Source organism: Diceros bicornis, chromosome 7 (assembly GCF_020826845.1).
Source record: "Diceros bicornis minor isolate mBicDic1 chromosome 7, mDicBic1.mat.cur, whole genome shotgun sequence".
Lineage (NCBI taxonomy): Eukaryota > Metazoa > Chordata > Mammalia > Perissodactyla > Rhinocerotidae > Diceros > Diceros bicornis.
In genome coordinates this window covers 53,023,108-53,046,459 of record NC_080746.1, presented here as the reverse complement: position 1 = coordinate 53,046,459, position 23,352 = coordinate 53,023,108, and the positions used below count along the sequence as shown (strand labels likewise).

Sequence of the window (23,352 nt, the reverse complement as noted above, 5' to 3'; positions counted from 1 at the left end):
TGATATGATTCTACTTCAAAGTTATTTTTCATTCTAAATATTTCAACAAGGTTGAGCAACCATCAAAAAAGCCAATGTACAGATGAGCAAGTACTGCACATTGCTAATAAGAGAAGTAAAATTATTTTAAAGGATCCTTAATGAAATAAGGACAAGAGGGAAACATATTTTCGTTTATATACATTTAAATATTACCTCTGGGGTGAAGGTGAAGTTCTGGGATGCCTGCTTTAAGATCTCCACTGCTTCAGTATAAGAAATGCTGGAGGGAAACAAGGTGAAAGGTCAATACAGTGGGCTGTTGGTAACTAGTCCATCTGAAAACTAGAAAAGGCCTATTTCCATACAGCCTTTGAGATCCTAAATGAGTATTAAATGATTGTTGAGTAATCAGGAAGTAAGGCTGATCTGATCCTATGAGAGTCTGATTAGCATGAAGAGAAGTAACCATTTAATAACCCCACTCCTGATCTACTTGCCATGTACACAAAGGAGCTAGTCACTTAAGCAATGAAAGATTTTCTTTGAATTCATGCTATGCCAATGCCTTAATAAAAGATGTGAAATATTGAGGCCGAAAGAGCAAAAGTCTTTCCTTAAAGTTGTCATTCATTCATTCATTCATCCAACAAACAACAACATACATTATGTGCTAGACATTATTCTAGGCACTGGAGATACAGTAAATAAAAACAAAGCCCCTGCCTTTATGGAGTCCATATTCCAGTGTGAGAGTGAGTGTTGGGGTGAGGGGTGGGGAGTGGGGAGAAAGATAAACAGAATAATATAATGCCAGGGAGCTACTGGTGCTATGAAGAAAAATAAAGCAAGGTAAGAAGACAGAGGGTGTTTGCGGTGCTATTTCAGATAAGATGGTCAAGAAAGGCCTCACCAAGTTGGTGACATGTGAACAGAAACCTGCATAAGGTAAGGAAACGAGCCACATAAAAATCTGGGGGTAAGTATTCCAGGCAAAAGGTAACAGCGAGTACAAAGGCCTGAAATGAGGAACAGTTTGGTTCATTCAAGGAACAAAAAGGTTAATGTGACTACAGCATACTGAACAAGGGGAAGAATGCCAGGAAATCAGATAGGAAAGGTAGTCAGAAGTCAGATCCTATGGACTCTCTCAGACCATGGTAAGGGCTCTGTAATATATTCTAAGCATTGTAAGACTGTTTAGGAAAAATATCATTGCTTACCTCAGTAAGAAAACCTCATGCCTAAAACAAGCTAAACCAAGGATCTGTTTTAACTGTTTGAATAGGTAATATATGCACATAGTAGAAAAAAAAAATCAAGATCTATAAAAGAGTACACATCTCCCTTCCATCCCTGTCCCACAGCTACCCAGTTTCTCTCCTCACACACAATCACTGTTACTGGTTTCTTGTATATCCTTCCAGAGGGTTTTACACATCTACAAGCAAATATTAATACACAATCTCCTTTTTTAAATAGATGGCAGCCACAGCATACATATCATACACACTCTTTTACATCTTTTTTTACTCAATATACTTTGCAAATCTTTTCCTTTCAGTATACGAAGAGCTTCTTCATGTTTTGAACTATTACACAATATTCAATTTTGTGGATGTATCCTAATTAGTTTAACCAGTTATCTATTGATGGATATTTCAGCTGTTTCCAATCTTTTGCCATTATAAATCATGACTACATATGTCTATTTTATGCTATTACAAACGATTCTCATATACTAATTTAGCACATGGAAAAAATGGAATTGCTGATTCAAAGGGAATTTGCATTTGCAGTTTTTATATATTTTGAAAGATATTGCCAAAGATATGGCTCCCCTTTTACACCAATTTATGCTCACCAGTAGTATACGAAAATGTCAGTTTCCCTATGTCCTCTGCAATATTGGATGATTAAAAACAAAAATCTACAAACTTTCTGAAGGACTTTGAGCTCAAAAAATAACTTACTCAAACCAAACCTACTGGGCCGGCCCTGTGGCTTAGTGGTTAAGTACGCGCACTCCGCTACTGGCGGCCAGGGTTCGGATCCCGGGCGCACACCAACACACCACTTCTCCAGCCACACTGAGGCTGCGTCCCACATATAGCAAACTAGAAGGATGTGCAACTATGACATACAACTATCTACTGGGGCTTTGGGGAAAAAAAAAAAAGGAGGAGGATTGGCAATAGCAGAGCCGGTCTTCCTCAGCAAAAAGACGAGGATTAGCATGGATGTTAGCTCAGGGCTGATCTTCCTCACAAAAAAAAAAACAAAACCAACCTATTCTCTGAAGCAAAAATGAAGTTCATACCTATAAATAAATAACTGGAAAGAGTTGTGTCTTAATAGTACAAATAAAGACCCCAAAGCTATGTTCTGAGTGATAGGTTTTTTCTAAGATGAAAATCTATCAAATTAAAATCTAGTATTAAATAATAGGTAATTTCTAAGGTAAAAATGGTGGTGGTGTTGATAGTAGTAATTTTAAAATGAGCATTTCACAGAAGGGAAACTGAAGCTTAGAGAGGATCAGTAACTTACCAAAAATCACTCATGTAAGTAAGCAGTAAACTCTGATGTGCTGACTCCAGACGCTACGCTTTTAACTGCTAAGATAACGCCTAAACCACCTGGAGTTTCATATGTTCAATCAAAACAAAAGATAATGGGCTCTGTCTTCTCCCTCTGACTCGACCACTTACTAGCTATGTAAATCACTTCACTTTAATAAAAGCATTTTATAAATACAAACATTAAAAAATTAAGTGTTTGTACTTCTAAAATAAGGAGATTGGACTATATTGTCTAAAGTTCTTTTCTGCTTAGACATTCTATTGTTCTATTCCATTAATTATTTGATATGATCTACTCATTATACTGAGAAATGTAAGAGCAGTCAAAATGGGAAGCCCTAGGATTTTGTGCCATTGATATGTTACTGTTACATTATTAAGAAAAAATGACTCTCATGTCTAAATATCTCTTGTTATTCTGTATCTTCTGCCCTACTCCCCCCACACCTTAAGTTGAGGCAGAGCTTTCAAGTTCAAATTACAGTTCTGACACTGGATATCCTTAATGGCCTTCATCAACTCTCTCTACTAATTTTTCTTGATATGTATAGAGAATAATATTTCTTCTCCTCAGAAACTATTTCCCAAGTGCTCTGAGGAAAGGAGAGGACATTGTGATACTACACAATACAGCATCAAACTACCTTCATATTTCGAATTTTTTATTGTTGAATGAAGAAAATTATTCTGAAGCTGTTGGAGTAAAACTGCTAAGCTAAAGAGATCATTATCAGCTTTCTTTACCTCAAATTCACACAGATAAATGAAGAACAAATAGAAAGGTAAGTACTCTATATTTTAAAAACCTTAATAATATAAAAGAAATGTAAAATAATTGAATTCTATTTCTGCTTGATAACGGCTAAATTCAATTACGACCCAAGTCCTTTAAATAATATATTTTCATATAAAACAATTATAACGAGTACTCAAGAATACACTGAAATCTATTTATTCAAAAGAATAGAGGGCCGGCCCCGTGGCTTGGCGGTTAAGTGCGAGCGCTCCGCTGCTGGCGGCCCAGGTTCGGATCCCGGGCGCGCACCCACGCACCGCTTCTCGTCAACTCTGATGTCCTCTCAGGGTTATTAAAATCTCTGGTTTCCAAGACTGGCAAATCCTCCTCCATCTCCTTTACCCTCCATCCTGAGAATCTTCAGCATTATGTCATTTATGTACACCCCTCTGGTGTTTGGTTCCCTCTTCATTTCTAGCTCTTGGAACTTCTCTTACTTTCTCGTAAACTCAACAATGGATTTAAAAGGATTTTACATTTTAACTAGCATTTTTAGATGTTTTGCAGCAGGAGTGTTTTCAAGTTATCTAGTTTGATATACTGCTTATATAGTATGGTCATTTGATCCTTTCAACAATATAAGACAGACAACTTATCACTTTATAGATGAGGAAACTGAAGATCAGAAAGGTTAAAGATTTACTATTAATCAAGTTCATAGTTGTAAATTAAATAATTATTCATGCAAATATTTAACTATTCATCTTTTTCTCTAGATTTTAAACTCCATAAAAGGACCAATCCATGCCTATTTTCACTACTGAATCCTCAATGACTCGCACAGTGCCTAACTCATAGTAGGTAGTCAATAAATATTTGTTAAAAAAATACCAATTCATTCATTAATGGCTAATAAGTGGTAGAGCCAGGATTAGAATCCAGGTCCTCTGAATCATAGTTCACTACACTCAGTGCCTAAAGTAAATAATGATATGAGTTAACAGGAAATCTCAGGGAAAGGACCTAGCCTAAAGGAGAATTCCCTCACCCCCATGGTTACTCAAATGTCATTTATCCATTCACCCAGTTATTCAATAAATATTTACTGAGTTCCTGTTAGAGGCACTATGCTAAGTACCGGAGGTATAATAGTAAGCAAAATAAACAGGCCCCTGACCCCATGGAGGTGACAGACACCAAATAATCACATATATAAATTTAAACCACAACTACAATTTGTGCTGTGTGGAATGGATGATGGTGATGGCAATGATTGATTCGGCACAGCCCACGAGGTCATTTCCCAGCTCCAGTGTTTTATAGACATGGACTCCCAAGCACAACAGTTAAGGGATACGTAAGGGTCATAAGGATAGTCGGGGAGCTACAACTACTCTAGCATTAATTCCAGTGCCCTTTTGAATATAGAAACTAGGGTGGTTGAAAGCATGAGCTTTGAAATCAGGTGAAGATGAGTTGGATGCTCCATTTCATCTTTCACTTACTGAATCTCCTTAAGTTGATTCTTCATCTATAAAATGGTAATAACAACTACTCACAGAGCAGTTGTGAAGATAAAATGAACTACTAATGTATGTGAAGTTTATCACTGTCTGGCACATAGTAAATATTCAATAAATGGTGGATATTTTTTTTCCCCATCTTAGATCTTATTCATTAGATAGGAGTTGGATAACTTCTGTTAAGATCTTCTCCCTGGTTTTCTGTCACCAGCACAGATTCCTTGGGATGCCCAAATTACTTCTTTTCTTATCTACTTAATTACTACTTTTATCAATATACTTATGTCCAGAACTCTCCTATAAACTCCAGATCTGTACACTCAAACCACCCACACAACATCTACAACAGGATGTCTGAAAGCATCTCAATCTTAACATGATACCTGATGATGATGTTCCTGATAACCTCTCCTCTCTCCCCCAAATACCCTGCTACTGTAATGGCTTTCTCGATCTCAGTTAATAGCAACTCTATTTTTACAGCAATATATGACAAAAGCCTGAAATCACCCTCGACTCTTCTTCTCTCTCTCTCTCACTTTTCAGCAAATCCCGTTTGCTCTATCTTTAAAATATATCCAGAACAGGACAACTTCTCTCTACTTCCATGGCTATCATCGTGGTCTGGGATGGTTTATTTTATGTTTCAACTTTGCTGGGCTATGGTACTTGGATATTTGATCAAACATTATTCAGGACGTTTCTGTGAAGGTGTCTTTTGGATGAGATTAATATTTAAATCAGGGGACTCTAAGCAAAGCAGATTACCCTCCATAATGTGGGTGGGCCACATCCAAGCAGTTGGAGGCTCTCACAGAACAAAGACTGGTCTCTCCCAAGAAAGAAGAAATTCTGCCAGCAGAACACCTTTGGACTCAAACTGCAACTCTCCCCTGAGTCTCTGGCCTGCTAGATTACTCCACTAGATCTTGAACTTGCCAAGCCTCCACAACTGTGTGAGCTAATTCCTTAAAATAAATCTTTATACAGTCACACGCACTGTATAAAGACGTTTCAGTCTTTCAGTGACAGACTGCATATACCACGGTGGTCCCATAAGATTAGTACCATATAGCTTAGGTGTATAGTAGGCTATACCATCCAGGTTTGTGTAAGTACCTCTATTATGTTCACACAACAAACAAATCATCTAACGACACATTTCTCAGAACTTATCTCTGTTGTTAAGCAAAGCATGACTGTGTATACACATCATGTTGGTCTTGTTTCTCTGGAGAACTCTGATTAATACATGGTCCAAACCACCAGTTATGATCACCTAGATGACTGTAATAATCTCCTAGTTGGTTTTCTGTTCTCTCTTGTCCCACGACTGCCTATTCTCAACAAGTGCCCAGAGTGATCCTGTTAAATCCAATTCAGAGCTTGTCAACCTCTGGGCAGAACCCTTCAATGGCTTCCCTATCTCACTCAAGTAAAAACCCAAACTCCTCACAGTGACCTACAAGGTCCCACGTGATTTTCCCACCGCTCTCCTTTCTTACTGTAATCTTCTATTATCCTTTTCCCTTATTCACTCCTCGCTATTACTTGAACACACCAGGCATGCTACCACCTCAGAGCCTTTGTACTTGCTATTCCCCCTGCCTGGAATATGTTTTTCCCACACAGCCATATAATTAGCCTTCTTACTTTCTTTAGTTCTTTCCTCAAAAATCATCTCAGTGAGATCTTCCCTGCTATGCTATCTAAAATTTCTACCTCCTCACTCTTCTTTCTCTTCTCTGGGTTTTTTTCTCCCCTTAATATTACTCATTCTCACAGACTATATGTTTTACTTATTTATCTTGTTTCTTGGCTGGTATTACCTTCGCCAGAAAAGTAAGCTCAATGAAGGCAGGGAATTTTATCTGCTTTGTTCACTGCTTTAAGACAGTTTTCAGATTTGAAAACAAGGCCTGGCACACAGTAAGTATTCGATATACATTTAAGTGAAAGAAAAACCTCAAAGGCCTTCACTTGTACTTCACTACATTTCGATTCTCTATCACAGGGCTCCTGACTACTTCCTCCTTTTCTGATCCCACGTCTGCTGCCTTGGTGTTCCTTCAGGCTCACTGACTCATCACTTTTAACTTGTAGCATGAAGGGCTGGCTAGGCTGATACCTGAAACCTCAGCTCAGTCAAGTTGGCCAAGTTTTTCTCATTCACCTTCTCAAGGACAGGTTGAATCCTTATCTTCTGGAACAAAAACCTCCTAAACCCAAAGATAGCAAGTGAAGAATGATACCAACTTATGTTCAGAAACAATTTTCTATTCTTCTGAGTATCAAACTTACTTCCTGTATACACTGTAAATACACTGAATACTTTAAGTCTTATATATGTTTTTGGTACTATATATGAAGAGGTTACTTACTGTTCTTTTTCCATATCAAGTATGTGTTTTTTAATAAACTGTGAAAAGGAACAGCCTATCTGATTAATATGGTTGGTGGAATAAACAGTCCAATATCAAGTACTACTTGAATAGGATTATAGTGGAAATGAAGCAATAATGTATGTGTTATACTTAAAATACAGCTCTTTAGGTTTAAAAAAAGTGGCTAAAAACCAGTATAGAATATATTATCAGATTTTAGCAAGTGAAGGTAAAGAAGAAAAAGAAAGACTGAAACAGAGAAAAACTGAGGGGTAGACATTACATGTGCGTATTTTAAAAGTCTGTTTTTTAATCAAGCAAATTTTTGATTACTAAAGTTAGAATTAGTTTGAATTGTATTAATACAGTTAATAATTACTACGTTCATTTATGTTGCTATGATTTATTCATTTATTTATTCACAAAACATTGATTATCAACTATGAACCAGACACAAGCTATAAAAATTATTAAAACATGGGCATTCCTTGAGTCTAGGGAGTGTGATAAGCAGATATATAAACAAAAAATTTAATGAAAAATGTGATGATAAAGTATGAATAAAGTTCAGAGAAAATATAATATCTACTTACATTAAAAAGTTGTTTTTTAGCATATTTTCTAATCTGTCCTTGGTAAGAAAAGAGAAAAAAGAAAATTAATTAAATGTAATTATATTCATTATATGTAATTAACATATTTAAAGAGTAGATATATTGGGCTTTATCCACAAAACTAATTACCTTTTGGCCAGGAGCTATGAATCTGTGACAGAGTTCAACATCTTTAGGACAATTTGAGAGAACCATCATTGTTGCCGTCTTGAAGAGCCTCTCCATAACCTGAGAGAGATGACACAGAATTGCCTGACAAGTAAGCTACTTTATATGAAAAACCTGGTTAGGGCCCTGTAAGGACTGTTCTCAGGTTTTAGTAACTATAAATCCATTATGCCTCTTAATCCTTGAATATACTAGAGCAAGTTAGTTCAGTTTTCCAGATTGATTAGAGGAGGCATCACAACTTCTTCTCAGAGGTGGTAAAAAAAAAAGAAAGAAAAATATTTGAATCTTTTGTTAACAGTTTCAATACTGGTATTAATTTTATTTATTTATTTATTTTTTCCCCCAAAGCCCCAGTAGATAGTTGTATGTCATGGTTGCACATCCTTCTAGTTGCTGTATGTGGGACTCGGCCTCAGCACGGCGGGAGAAGCGGTGCGTTGGTGCGCGCCCGGGATCTGAACCCGGGCCGCCAGCAGCGGAGCGTGCGCACTTAACCACTAAGCCACAGGGCCGGCCCTCAATACTGGTATTGAAGTGGGATGTCAAATGAACAGCTGAAACTGACTGATGCCTCTCTAAATTTCAATATACCTCACTTGTAGAGTCAGGATAATAACAGTACCTAGCTTACAGGATTGTTGTGAAAATCCAAAGAGATAATCTATGTATAAGACTTAGCTCAGTACCTGGTGAGAGAAGCACACAACAAACATCAGTTGTTGTGAAGAGTGAGACACTTTGAAAAGCGCTTCATTTGCTCATTGGCAAATGAAAGTAAGCTTTAAAATTAGAGAAGCAATGAGATACAGCCACATCTAAATATATACACTTTTGCTTTGCTAAAGCATAAAGTAAAAATAACACAAATCATTATACAACACACATCAGTATGTAAGAATTCATTCTGCCTGGGGTGTCCATAGAAGTCTCATGGGAAAAACTTGTTTTTAGAAGAAAAAAGTGATTGGAATGGAAAATATTTCTAAAACATTTTTAATTGGAACTAGAATTTTTGCTCTGCAGTCAGTGAGATCATAGTAGGACCTCCAAATGTTGTACTCGTAAAGATAGATACATTTATAGAGTACAGGCTGCCTCAGAGGCAGGTACCTTCCTTTCCTCTCCTGCATCACAGGGATATCCTATCAAGGCTGGAAACACAGCAGGGACATAAGCATCTACTGAAGTAATTTAACAATGATCAGATATAGGAAAGTACTTAATTACCGAGTGACTACCAGATACATTTATTTTTTTATATATACAAAATATTTTTCTATTTTATGTATATTTTACATTTTTATATTTACATATATTTTGTATAGGAATAAGGAATAAGTTCATGGAAGAAGAGCAAAAGGAGGCTAAAGATCTTTTGCCTTGAGGCTATATCACCTTCAATCTAGCAGTGAGATAAAGCAATCACTAAGTAACTGAATGATTTATGAAGGGTCATATCCCTCAGTCACTAAAAAAAGCCGATGTGTATTGGAAGGAAAAAAGAACAAGCCGACTTGTACTGGGAGGAAAAAAGAACAGGCCGATTGGGCAGTATGCCTGCACTGCCGAGGGACGCCATACGCCTATCTGTAAGATGAAGACTTTGACCACTGGGGTTGTTAAATCGGTATCTTTCATGAGCAGTAAATTTCCAGTGAAGAAGAAAATCACTGGCTTCTCTAACCTTTACTTTCAGACTATGCTCTATAAATATATTTGAAGAAAACAGAAACTTAACTGAGAGTTAGCATAACCCTCAGATGTTTTTAAAAATATATTATTCAATGGCATTAAAATAGTAATATTCAACTGCTTATACCTGCTTCATGAGTGGAAAAAATCCTTTGTTATAATATTATGATTTAATCTTTAAGGGACTGCTCTTCATCAAGATAATAATTTCCACAGAATGTAATTTATAAAAGGGAAAAAATTAAGAGAAGCCGAAGATTACTTTGGGGGGAGCATACTTTTTTCTTCTTCTTTTTTTTAAATTTTATTTATTTATTTTTTCCCCCAAAGCCCCAGTAGATAGTTGTATGTCACAGTTGCACATCCTTCTAGTTGCTGTATGTGGGACTCGGCATCAGCATGGCCGGAGAAGCAGTGTGTTGGTGCGCGCCCGGGATCTGAACCCGGGCCAGCAGCAGCGGAGCGCGCGCACTTAACCGCTAAGCCACAGGGCCGGCCCTTTTTTCTTCTGTTTTTAGGAAAAAAATTTATATTTAAATTAATTAAATCATTCAACAGAGTATGCCTTGAGTGCCACTCAGTGGAGTACCAAACAAAAATTATTTAATTACAGAATATGTAATTATAGAGCAAAGATTATAAGGTTTAATAAATTCTAACACAATTTATGTATTGTCTTTGTAATTTTTCCCTCTGGTATCTATGTTGGCGCAGTAGAGTCAGGGTCAAGGCAGAAACAGGGAGGTAAAACGTGTGGTTCAATTCCTTACAATACTCTCATTGCCTGAGTAAAATAATAATACAGAATTGGGTAGTGGGCTCAAACTGAAAGCTGCTTAAGAAATTTTACTAACACCTTGTGAGACTCACATCTTGAATCCCTATAATCTAGAAAAGGGTTACTTAACAGTGTTACTAGTGACATTTTTGGCCAAATAATTCTTTGTGGAGGGGGAGGGGACTGTGCATTGTAGGATGTTGAGCAGCATCCCTAAGCCTTTACCCACTAGATGCCAGTAGGAACCACTCTCCCCTACTCCCCCGATCACTCCCTAGTAGGGGCAACCAAAAATGTCCCCTGGTGGACACTGATCTAGAACAATCAATGGGAGATGTTAAAGGAGCATCTAAGTGGACACTGTGGTGGGTGGCCAGAACACTCCTTCAGGACCAAGAGCTTTACCTGATGGGAATATTAACTGCTGATGGTTCACAGTTGAGTCCCTCCTCAGGAACTGTCCAGGCCAAGACTGCTGTCTTACCCAAGGTTAGCCTCTTCCCAAGTCAAGCCCCTGTCCAATGACTGGCTGAAGGGGGGAGACACAAAGGCCCACCCCCTTGCCTTCATGTGGGACAACTATGAAGGACCATTCCAGCTCCAAAGTTGCTCACAGAATTCGCTAAGGCCCATGTTTGCAAGTGCATCACAGTTCAATTTTTCCCTCTGCCCAATGCTGCTTCCCTCCTTTCCTCACAGGTGGTGTTCTCCAAAGCATTCCCCAATAATCCCCCACCTGCAAATCTCTGCAGAATTTGTTTACCAGGAAATCCAACCTAAGATAAGATCATAAAATAGTGAGTCCATTCTACTTGGTGGTATATGTGGTATTTATTTTTTAACTGGAATTGGGTCATTTACTGGGTGAATTAGAGTAGAAAGATATATAAATGAATAAAAGTGAGCGTTGATGAAAACTGCTAAAATAAACACGCTGTAATTACAAATCCAAACTAAGATATTAACCAAAATGGTATTGGATAGAGAATTCATAATAACAACAGTTAACAATTTCTGGGTACTTACTAGGTGCCATGAACTATGCTAAGTGCCTTATATATATATAATCTGTCTAATCCACTGAACTTCTCTATGATGTAGGAATTATTATTCCCATTTTATAGATGAGGAAACTGAGGCTCACAGAAATTAAGTCCCTCGTCTAAGGTCACATAGCAAGTAAGTGGTGGAGCTAAGAATCAAATCCTGGTCCATCCAACTCAGGAGCTTGTGTGCTCTATCTGGATTATGGCCACCGCCTCCTAAAAGGACTCCCATCCCTATTTTTATCTCCCTCTAAATCATTCTTCATATTGCTGCTAGAGAGATGTTTCTAACATATAACTCTGACCACGGCCTTTCCCAACTAAGAACTCTCTCTCCTTTACCTTTCAGATTAAGTTCAGGGCTGGCCCTGTGGCTTAGCGGTTAAGTGTGCGCACTCCGCTGCTGGCGGCCCGGGTTCGGATCCCAGGTGCGCACCAGCACACGGTTTCTCCGGCCATGCTGAGGCCGCGTCTCACATGCAGCGACTAGAATGATGTGCAGCTATGACATACAACTATCTACTGGGGCTTTGGGGGGAAAAAAAAATTAGATTAAGTTCAAACTCCTTAGGACGGCATTTAAATATGAGGTCTGTCTTTCATGATCTGACTCTTGACTCTCTCTCCAGCCTTATCCCTTGCTCCACAAACAGAGCTCTGACAGCTCCTGTGGATGCTTTGTAATATAGCTGTATAGATGTTTCTCTAACTATAAAGATGTTTTATTTGCCTAGCAAATAGCAGGAGCTACTACTTACTGAGCCTGCTATGTGCCAGAACTCTTTTTAGGAGCTTTACATTACATATATTATTTCATGTACTCCTCACAATAACCTTATGGAATAGGTACTATTATTCTCATTTTACAGTTGAGAAAGCTAAGGACCACTAAGGTTAAGAAACATCATAACAAAGTTAACGGCAGAGCTCGGATATGAACTTAAATCTGTCTGACTCTTGTACTTTAAACTATTATTACACTAAAGGAATTCAGTAGATGCTTATTAAATTAAGTAGTTCTCCATTTCTTCACTCTATGAACACTTGTAATGCACAGATGTCCGAGGTAAAAATGTATACAGAAGCATTTTAATGTCACAGATGCCTAATATTTAGAAACTCATGTGGTGCATAACCATGTTTGCTCAATGACAGACACATATCTGACGGTGGTCCCATAAGATCAGTACCATATAGCCTAGGTGTGTAGTAGGCTATACCACCTAGGTGTGTGTAAATGCACTCTATGATGTTCACACAACAAAATCACCTAACGACACATTTCTCAGAACATATCCCCATCGTTAAGCGACACGTGACTGTATTTTAAAACTTGCATACCTACCTGCATGAGATCTTGAAGGCTCTCAACAAAAGAAATCTCGGCTTCTACCATGTAAAACTCTGCCAGGTGTCTCCGGCTCTGAGAATTCTCCGCTCGGAATGTTGGACCAAAGGTAAACACTTGAGTAAAAGCTCTGCAATTCAACATTCAGAGTATAAAAATAGGATTCACATGATTAATTAATACTATTTAAAATACTCAGTGAGCTCTTAAGAAAAAAGTTTTATGTCTGTCTTGTCCACAAATCCACTCATATTAGCTGTTATATTTCTCTAATGGATGATAATAATAGTTTCATTAAAAATGTTACATTTATAGAAACCACTTTATCCCAAAGGAATTTGCAAATGCTTTACAAACCCTATGGCTTACTAAATATAGAATTACAACCACTTCTGGGTGCACTCTACTGCAGCTGCCTTAAACAGCGGGCAACTACATTTCACAGCAATTGAGAACAAAGTAAAGGAAAAATACCACAGCCCAAGAAGCCACACAGAGAATCTAGATAGTAATAGTTAAACTAGAATTTTATGTGCATAAGGTGTGCTAATTATTTTTTAAACGTGAGAAAAGAATATCTGGTGTGTAGTGATTTGTCTTGTTCAAAGCCTGCCCGAGTCCTCCATAACCACCTGAAATCTGGGGGTGAGGATGGATTTTGAAGAACTGTCTACTCTTTTTTTTTTTTTTTTTTTGTGAGGAGATCAGCCCTGAGCTAACATCCGCCAATCCTCCTCTTTTTTTGCTGAGGAAGACGGCCCTGGGCTAACATCGGTGCCTATCTTCCTCCACTTTATATGGGATGCCGCCACAGCATGGCTTACCAAGCAGTGCGTCGGTGCGCGCCCGGGATCCGAACCAGCGAACCCCGGGCCGCCGCAGCGGAGCGCGCGCACTTAACCGCTTGCGCCACCGGGCCGGCCCCAGAACTGTCTACTCTTTTTATGGTTTTCATGAAGGACTATAGCTCAACAATCCAGACGGAAATAAAGAAATTCTTACATTTAAATTCCTACAGAGAAGTAGACACTACACCTTCATTCTTTAACACTTCTAGTCAGTCTCCCCCATATGGAAACAGGGCAACAACTGAGATTAGATCAGGCAAATATGGAGTAATGAATATTTCCTGAGGGCTATCTAATCTTTGAATTTTAAGTTTTGGTAGAACAAAACAAGAGGTTCAATGCTCCTTAGCTATTACCGTGAGCACTCTTCATTTGTCTGTCAGCAGTCAAATAACAGTAAAATGAGAAACCATAGTGCAGAAAATAGATGGATTGTGGATATACATACCAGTACCATTTTTTGTTGGGTTGTTTTTTTAAGTAAAGATACTCTGGGAGATGAAACAGTAAAACAATTATAGTGGAAATCAAGAGATTTACTTTTTCTTTCAAAAGACCATTTTAGATAAGGCCTAGCTGGTAAGAAGCTTAGAAATTTACGTTTTGGTTCTACAGCCACCTTCCTGAGACCAGGGTCAGTTAACCTCTGAGAACCTTAGTTTTTAATGGAAAAATAAACAGTAAGAACTCAAAAATATTACTATGGTAACCTCTCTCCCAAGATTCAGATCCAGACTTGCCTCCTAGAATGTTCCTGAAAACACTGAACCTGCCTTGGCAAAATGAAAACTCTTGCCCTACTCACAAAAACAAACAAAAAACAAAACAATGAACAATTCTGTTTTTCTTTTTATATTTCTCCAGCTCTGTTAATCTCGGTTAATCCAGCTAGTCACCCAAACCAGGTCCCTCACCCCTCCTGCACTGCCCAATTTCCTGTATCATATTGATCACAAAATTATATTGTTTACACCTAGGAACTCTTTCAAATCTAGAGACTTCTTTATCTCCAGATACTGTCTTAGTGTAAACTCTTGTGTCTTGCTTGGAACACTACAACAGTTTTTTTTTTTTTTTTGCTGAGGAAGATTTGCCCTGAGCTAACATCTGTGCCAATCTTCCTCTATTTTGTACACGGGTCGCTGCCACAGCATGGCTGACAAGTGGTGCAGGTCTGCCCCTGGGGTCCGAACCCTGGAACCCGGGCTACTGAAGTGGAGAGTGCCGAACTCAACCACTAGGCCACGGGGCCAGCCCCTACAACAGCTTTTTAATTGGTGTCTGTTACCAGTCTTTCTTCCTCCAGCCCCAAACTACTATGAGTTTTCAAACTCAAACCTGATTTCATCAGCCCTAATTTAATAATCTTTATGATTCCCCACTGCTCAAAGGATAAAATTCCAACCGTTGACCTGACTTTTCCTTCACAAAGCCTTTTCCTAGCCGCATTGAAGACTTCTCCTTACACAGCATGCCCCTGCACACCTTTAAGCCTTTGCTTAGGCTGTTTCCTACTGTAGGAGCCCACCTCCTGCTCCTCTCTCTCCAAATGGCAAATTCCCATCTATCTTTCAAGACTTGGCTCAAATGTCCCTTTCTCTTTGTAACCTTACATGACGATAACACTTTGTTCATATATTTATTATATAGAATGTATCACTTTCAAATGTAATTATGTATTTTAGTATCTTTCTCCCCTAGTAAACTATGAAATCTTCCAGAGCAAGAATCATGTTTTATTCATATTTGCATCTCCAGTGCCTAACATAAAACAGCTGCTCATGTTGAATGAATGAGTACTAACGATGACAGGCTTCCTCAGTTGTAAACTGGAAAAGCACAAAACATCCTCACAAATAGTAACATTACAAATAATGTACAGAAAAATGCTCAGATATATTTTACTGTGGCTGTTACTCAGTACCTAAAATGGGTCAAACAATCTAGATCTGTCCCAAACAATAAATTAAAAAATTATAAGCCCTTGAGTTTCCAATCTGTGACTACACAATCTCTAGGTAGTGTATATAAATAAATAAAATGACATTTCTTTTTGGTACTGCATCACAAGAAATTGTATATACAGATATTCACTAACAATAAAGGATATTTTATTGAGATTTTCCAGGGCATAAATAAAAACTAGGTGGCATAAGTGAAATTTACTTTGGGGGCTTTGAGGGAGACTTCCAAGAAATGGGCAGTTATCTTCCTGAAATACAAGGAAGGCCAATGGGATTGCTGTTCAGAAGAGACATGTTATTTGTATGAAGGTACTAGGTACAGAGAAGACAGTGCTTTCTAAAATGAACTACAAATTCAAGTCACAAGGGCATCTGCTTCTCACATGGCAATTCTATGTAGGGTACTCCAAGATGAGTAGCAATAGTAATTTTTTACTTAACAGTGGTTAGTGATTTTCCCTAGCAATGGAAGGTAAGCTGTTTAGTATAAAATATAGAAGAGGATCATGGATTTTTATTTTAATTAAAGTAAGGACCAGGCTCCGAATGAAGAACCCAAGAGTTAAATATTATTCTAATAGAGTAAGTAAAAACTAATAACCTTTGCTTAACAATTAACTTTTGATTAATTGCTTCCTTTGATTTAACAGAAAGATAAAATGAGCTGGAAGGTATGTTGAAAAATTGCCTAATTCAGTTTCTAGTCTTTAAGCAGATGAATGTTTCAATCATTCAATAATGAGTGTCCTATTATAAAAGTAGCGGTGGTGGCAGTATAGTAGTGACAGTGGGTACCATTAGCAAGTGCCCCTTGTGGGCCAGGCAATAGATGTAAAAACCTTAGAGTTAAGGCCTTTATCGTTAACTCAATCAAGTGTGTATTATTAACTCAATCAAGTGTGTATTGTTACTTCTATTTTTCGGGCTAAGAAATTGAAGTTCAGAGAGGTTAATAAGCTTTCCCCAAAGTTATACAGTCATAGTCTAAGAAGTGGTGGAGGCCAGATTCAAATCCAGGTCTGATTCCTAATGGTCACAGCCTTAATCATGAGATTAAAATAATCATGCTCATAACTAAACACTGATAAACTCAGAAAATTAGAAAGAAAAATTTGTAATACATCCCTCCCTTCTCAAAGATAACTAGGGTAAGTAGTTTGGTATATTTCCCTTCTTTATGAATAGCTTATTTGCTTTACATGTTAAAATTATAGCTTTCTAGGATATGTTGCCTTCATGTAAATAATGAAAATGATAAATTTTCATCAATATTTTGTAACCTTTAGCAAATCATCTAGTTTTTCTGGACTTCAAATTCTTACATGAGTGGGAGATGGGAGCAGCTTGTTATTAATCTCTAGTATCTTTTGCAATAATTTTGTTTCTAGGTCCATGTGAAATTGCTCTTATTTTAATTTATGCTGATTTTTTCTTTTTCTCTGTCTTCAAATGAAAGCCACTTGCAGCAAGGCTTGGACCAACCAACGTTTAAAATAAGGTCTGAGAACAAGGCCATTTCTAAAATAAGATACGAAACCAGGTGAAAGGCCAGTACTGCTTGAGAAGAGACCAGCAGAAAAAGAAAACATTCAGCACTAGAAAGCATTCTCGTGCCAAATTACGGAGAGAGGAAAGCTATATAAGGAAAGTCCATGCGCTTGGAGTTGATGTTTAAGATAACAAAAGTACATTCAATACACATCAACCAAGATAGCTACAAAAATGGCTTTTTAAAAATAAAAAGTAAAGTTACAGGGGCCGGCCCGGTGGCGCAAGCGGTTGGGTGCGCGCGCTCCGCTGCGGCGGCCCGGGGTTCGCTGGTTCGGATCCCGGTCGCGCACCGAAGTACTGCTTGGTAAGCCATGCTGTGGCGGCGTCCCATATAAAGTGGAGGAAGATAGGCACCGATGTTAGCCCAGGGCCGTCTTCCTCAGCAAAAAAAGAGGAGGATTGGCGGATGTTAGCTCAGGGCTGATCTCCTCACAAAAAAAAAAAAAAAAAAAAAAAAAGTAAAGTTACCAAAAAAAGGTTCGATAAAGGTCGTTTTCTTCCTTGTGTGGAGTTTTACGAAGCCCTAAGTTGGCAAACGGATTACTCTAAAATGGTTACTGATTGCTTGCTCTTTCTTGCTCTGAAATTTAAGAGCTAAGCTTTATATTTTGTAAGAATAGAGGAATTACTGTTCTTTAGCTGGGGAAGAACTTATCATTCAGCATAAGTTGGATCAGCAACTTTCCCTAAGGCCCCCCCACTCCCAACCTCCTATCACTTCTTTATTGCCAGTTCAGTAAACGCTTATTAACATGAAATGAAGCGAACTCACAGACAGCTTTAAACTGGCTTTTAAAATAGTCTTTGTCAAGTGGTATTCCTACCATTCAAAAAATCATCATCTATTTTACTACTGTTTTGTTTCCACTGGACTATCAATATTGTGACGCATTTGTCATTCATTCTTTCTACATGCCTAACAGAGTGGACTCCAGTCATCTCCTTTTCAGCTTTCCCTTATTCCTCTGACAATCCTGCAATATACTTCGTGGAACGGTATAAAAGAGATGTAGCTCTCGCCATTTCATCAATTCATGTCAAGATGCCTTAGGGAGGATGCACTCTAAAATCTAAAAATTCTTTAACTAATTCTTTGCTAAACATTTCTGCAAAATTAAATTTTCTTTAACATGTCCTCAATATTTGATTTGGAACTGAATTTGAGGCCCAAGCAAAATTTAATCTTAATTTTATGATGAGATTCAAAGTCTGATGGAGTCTGACAACAATCCTGCTGAAGGGAGTGTGGGTTGGCTACTCTTTTCTGAGGAGATGACATTCCAGCAAAGGAAACAGCAAGCACACAGATGCCGAGGTAGGAAAGAAGCTGACACTTTTAAAGAACGAAGGCAGGCCAGCAGCCAGATGAACGGTAAGAGATAAGGCCAAGCGGCAGGAAGGGATCAGAGCACACAGGGCCTTGCTTGTAAGCCGCAGCAAGGACAGTCTGGATTTTATTTGATGCTCCTTGAAATACTCTCTCCTCTTGAAATATTTTTTTTTTTTTTTTTTTTTTTTTTGTGAGGAGATCAGCCCTGAGCTAACATCCGCCAATCCTCCTCCTTTTTTGCTGAGGAAGACGGCCCTGGGCTAACATCGGTGCCTATCTTCCTCCACTTTATATGGGACGCCGCCACAGCATGGCTTACCAAGCAGTGCGTCGGTGCGCGCCCGGGATCCGAACCAGCGAACCCCGGGCCGCCGCAGCGGAACGCGCGCACTTAACCGCTTGCGCCACCGGGCCGGCCCCTCCTCTTGAAATATTTAACACTGTATTCTCCTAGTTTTCTTCCTATTTATCTGACCTCCACCTCTGCCTCCTTCTACATTCTACTCGGGCTGTTCATTAAACACTAGCATTCCTCAAAAGTTAGTCCTAGGCTCTCTTCTTTTCTCACTGTATACATTCTCCCCAAATGATCTCACCTCAGCCAATGATTTCAATTAACTACCTATTGGCACACAATTCACAAATTTGTATCTCCTGCCCAGACTTCTTTTCTAAGCTCCAGAATTATATATCCATCTGCTTAGCTGATCCTTTCACTTGCCACAAACAGAACCCATGCTTCCCCCAATCCCTCACTTTGGCTTCAGTCTTCTTCCAACCTTCCCAGTCAATCCTCCCATTGGGCTCTTTAATAACACCACATATTACTGTTCACAGCACCTTTCAAAACAAAAAAACTGACATATATAGATGTGATTATCTGCTTAATGTCCATCTCCTTCATTAGACTCTAAATTTCATGAGCAACCTTATCTACTTTTTTGGTTCTTTATAGTATCTGTCTTAACCAAGTGCCCAACACACACACATTAGACAATTAATATTTGTCAAATAAGCAAATAGGTCATTTTCCATAAAATATGCTGATCTCCAAACTGAATCTTCGAAACAGCATTGGGATGGGGGTGAGGATAGAAAAATAAGAAGAGGAAGATGGTAAACAGAATATCAACTACTAAACAAAAAATTCTATTCTCTGAAATAATTTTTCACAGAAGGCACTGGGAGATAAAGAATCAGTTTTTTGAAAAGTGAGTGCCCACATATTAGTTTTTATTCTGTAGGCTACAAGTAAATCTTTGAAAAGGACTAGATCAGGTGAACTTCTCTAATTAGCAAAGATTTTATTTTATTTTTTTAAAGATTTTATTTATTTATTTATTTCCCCCCCCAAAAGCCCCAGTAGATAGTTGTACGTCATAGTTGCACATCCTTCTAGTTGCGGTATGTGGGACGCGGCCTCAGCATGGCCGGAGCAGCAGTGCGTCAGTGCGCGCCCGGGATCTGAACCGGGGCCGCCAGCAGCGGAGTGCGCGCACTTAACCGCTAAGCCATGGGGGCGGCCCAGATTTTATTTTTTGAGCAACTGAAATATTACCACATGAAAAAAACTACCATAAGTCTCATTCTGTGTAAACAGAGCAGCACCTGGTAAAGAACCAGAGTGGACACCAACAAATGAGAACAATTACTGCCACTTCATCATTCCTGCAATGACGAGCTCTTCAGAGGACTGACTGACTGGTTACGAGGTCTTAGAAAATAACATTTTCCTAAAGGGTCACAATTTGCTGATTGTTCTTTCTAACTGAATATTTATCCTCATGTTTCAACAAGATGCTAAAATCGTCTTTCCAAAAAAGATAAATTTTACCAACTGCATCTATTCATGCCTAGATTATCCCTCTCACATTTCTCATATGTAGCGGTCCTTGTACTCAGGACTGCTAAAGAGAATTACAAGTGAGTACTTTAATTTAGGTACGTGCACCACATGGTATTTACATGTTATTTAAGTCTACAAAGATTTCAAAGGTTACCTTTTTTGAGGCCTGATCCTACAGAGGTAGATGATTCATTATGGCATTGAACTCTCAACAGTTTCCTGGGCTCAAGTTCTGTACAGACGACCCTTACTTTTTTAAGGTTATGGAAGCAATTAAGAGCATGTACTCTAAAGACCTAAATTGAAATCCTGGCTCCTCCAGTTATCAACTAGCCAAGTTAACTTTGAGACTAAATTTCCTCATGTGAAAACAGGGTTAAGTATACATATGTCATGGTGTTATTATAAAGATGAAACAAAATATACAAAAAGCTGAACCTCATATTAACTATGTGGTAAGTGTTCGACAAATGGTAATAGCTATCTTTTTGTCTCCTTCCTTTCCACAGGTCTACAGCTCTCATTTGGTTGATCTCAAGACCTCTTAATACTTTCAATTACTGCAGATCTCAAAGAGATTTTGTTTATGTAGGTTATGTCTATCAATGTTTACCATTAAAACTGAGAAATTAAAAAAAAATTATTTCTTTAAAAACAATAAACCCATAAGTCATGAAGAACATTTTTTAAATAAAAATTCATAAGAGGAGTGGCACTGTTAACATTTTTGTAAATCTCTTTCATATCTGGCTTAATAGAAGACAGCTGGATTCTCATATCTGCTTATGCATTCAATCTGGAAAACTTCTGGTACACTCACGAGAGAATGAAAATGAAAAAGGCAAATACTGTTTTATATTATTATGAAAATAGTTTTAATCTCAAAGGATTTGCCTGAAAAGAGTCTCAGGGAGCCCCAGAGATCCCCAGACCAAACTTTGAGAGCCACTACCTTAAGCAATGGTTCTTAATGAGGAGTATTAATTCTAGGCTTTATCTCTGGAGGCTGCCATCCAGAAAATCTAGGGAGGGTCCTGGCCATGAGTACATGTAAATGTTCCACAAGTAATTATTATGTGAACCCCTGATTAAGAACCACGACTCTAAAAATAGTTTAGATCCCTCCCTAATCAATATACTTTTTTAGAAAGTTTCTTGATGGCTATAATTTAAAAAAATGGACAATAATATGTGTTGGTAAGGATGTGTAGAAACTCCTTGTACATTGCTGGTGGGAATGGAAAATTGTGCAGCTGTTGTGGAAAAGTTTGGTGATTCCTCAAAAAGTAAAACATAAAATTACCATTTGATCCAGCAATTCTACTCCTGAGTATATACCCCAAAGAAATAAAAACAAGTGTTCAAACAAAACCTTTTACATGAATGTTCACAGCTGCATTATTCATAATAGCCAAAAAGTAGAAATAACCCAAATGTTCATCAATGGATTAATGGATAAACCAAATGTAGTATATCCATACAATGGAATATTACTCAGACATAAAGAGGAACAAAGTACTAATATATTCTACAATACAGGTGAACCTTGAAAACATTATACTAAATGAAAGAAGGCAGACACAAAAGGAGACATTTTATGATTTCATTTCTATGAAATATCCAGAATAGGCAAATCCATAGAGACAGAAAGCAGAAGAATGACTGCCAAGGGCTGGGGAGAAGGGATAATGGAGAGTGACTGCTTCATGGGTATGAGGTTTCCTTTTGGGGTAATAAAAATGTTCTGGAACTAGATAGTGTGTTGGGTTGCACAATGTCACTAATAGTAAATTTCACGTTATGTGTATTTTATCACAATGAAATTTTTTAAAAGTTTATTGAAACTAATTGTCCATCAGGCACTTTACACATGTTTTATTTCATCCTTGCTACCCTATGAGGCAGGTGATTTCACTTCACTTCACAACTGCAGAAACCGAGGCTTAGACAAGTTAAGTACCTAGTCCAGAGCAGCACAGCAAAGCTGGCTTTAACCAAAGCAGTTTGACTACACTGCCCACTTTCTGTTGTGCTGCATGCGCGCACTCTTCAAAACTAAGGAAGTGCAGCACAGATGATCAACAGCTCCAGAAACCCACAAAACACTATCATACGCTCCAAAGAGAAGTTCTGCACTTCAACATCATGGTTATCCAGGCGGCTTTGCCCCTCTATACAACATGGTCACTCCCTTCTTGGCGGCTGCTCCTGACTCACCCTTCTTCCACTTGCTGTCTCTGCGACCGCCACTTCCCACCACTTACAGCTGCTCTTCTCCATCTATGCTTTCCTCCATCTACAGCTCCTTAGTGGAAAGGGGATAGTCATTTATACGCATTGATGGTCAATCAGGTTACATTTTCATTCCATTTTCGGTTACAAAAAATGGTAACACATCCAATATACTTTATAGCTCTTTTTGCTGTGGCCACTTTTGCTCAAGCTCAGGGATTTACCTGAGCTTGACTTCTCTTGTGGCATCTTCTTTCCCTCCCCCTTCCTTTAGCTACTTTTAGGTCCAGAGCCACTGTGGAACATTGTGGACCCTAAAAGGGTGGACCTAAGTAAAAGGAGGCTTTGTGACAAATGCTCAGATGATCTAGAGCAGGGGTTCTAAAACTTCAGCATGCATTAAGCATCAGCAGGGACTTGTTAAAACACAGCTTACTGGACCCTACCCTCAGAGTTTCTGCTTCGGTAGGTCTGAATGTAAGCCTGAGAGTTTATATTTCTACAAATTCCCAGGTCATGCTGGTCCAAGGACAACACTTTGAGAACAAATGATCTAGAGCAGTTCTCAATTCTGGCTGCATAGTAGAATAACCTATGGTACTTCAAAAAACAATCTTGATGCCCAGTCCCACCCCCAGACCAATTAAATTCGTTTTCCTGGGGGCTTGATCTGAAATATGATGCACTTCTATTTTTTAAAAAGCTCCTCAGACATCTTAATGAAAAGC

The 23,352-nt window shown here is 38.4% G+C and overlaps 1 protein-coding gene across 2 annotated transcripts in view; it reads right to left on the bottom strand.

The window, feature by feature from the left end:
• Positions 1-23,352, bottom strand: part of NARS2 (asparaginyl-tRNA synthetase 2, mitochondrial) — a 105,378-nt gene that overhangs the window by 15,163 nt on the left and 66,863 nt on the right. For both annotated transcript variants that reach the window (XM_058545515.1, XM_058545516.1), the window contains 4 exons: positions 12,851-12,983; positions 7,948-8,046; positions 7,798-7,835; positions 196-262 (listed from right to left, as the gene is read on the bottom strand). In XM_058545515.1, coding sequence (XP_058401498.1) covers positions 196-262; positions 7,798-7,835; positions 7,948-8,046; positions 12,851-12,983 — 337 coding nt within the window. The remainder of the gene's footprint in view (positions 1-195; positions 263-7,797; positions 7,836-7,947; positions 8,047-12,850; positions 12,984-23,352) is intronic.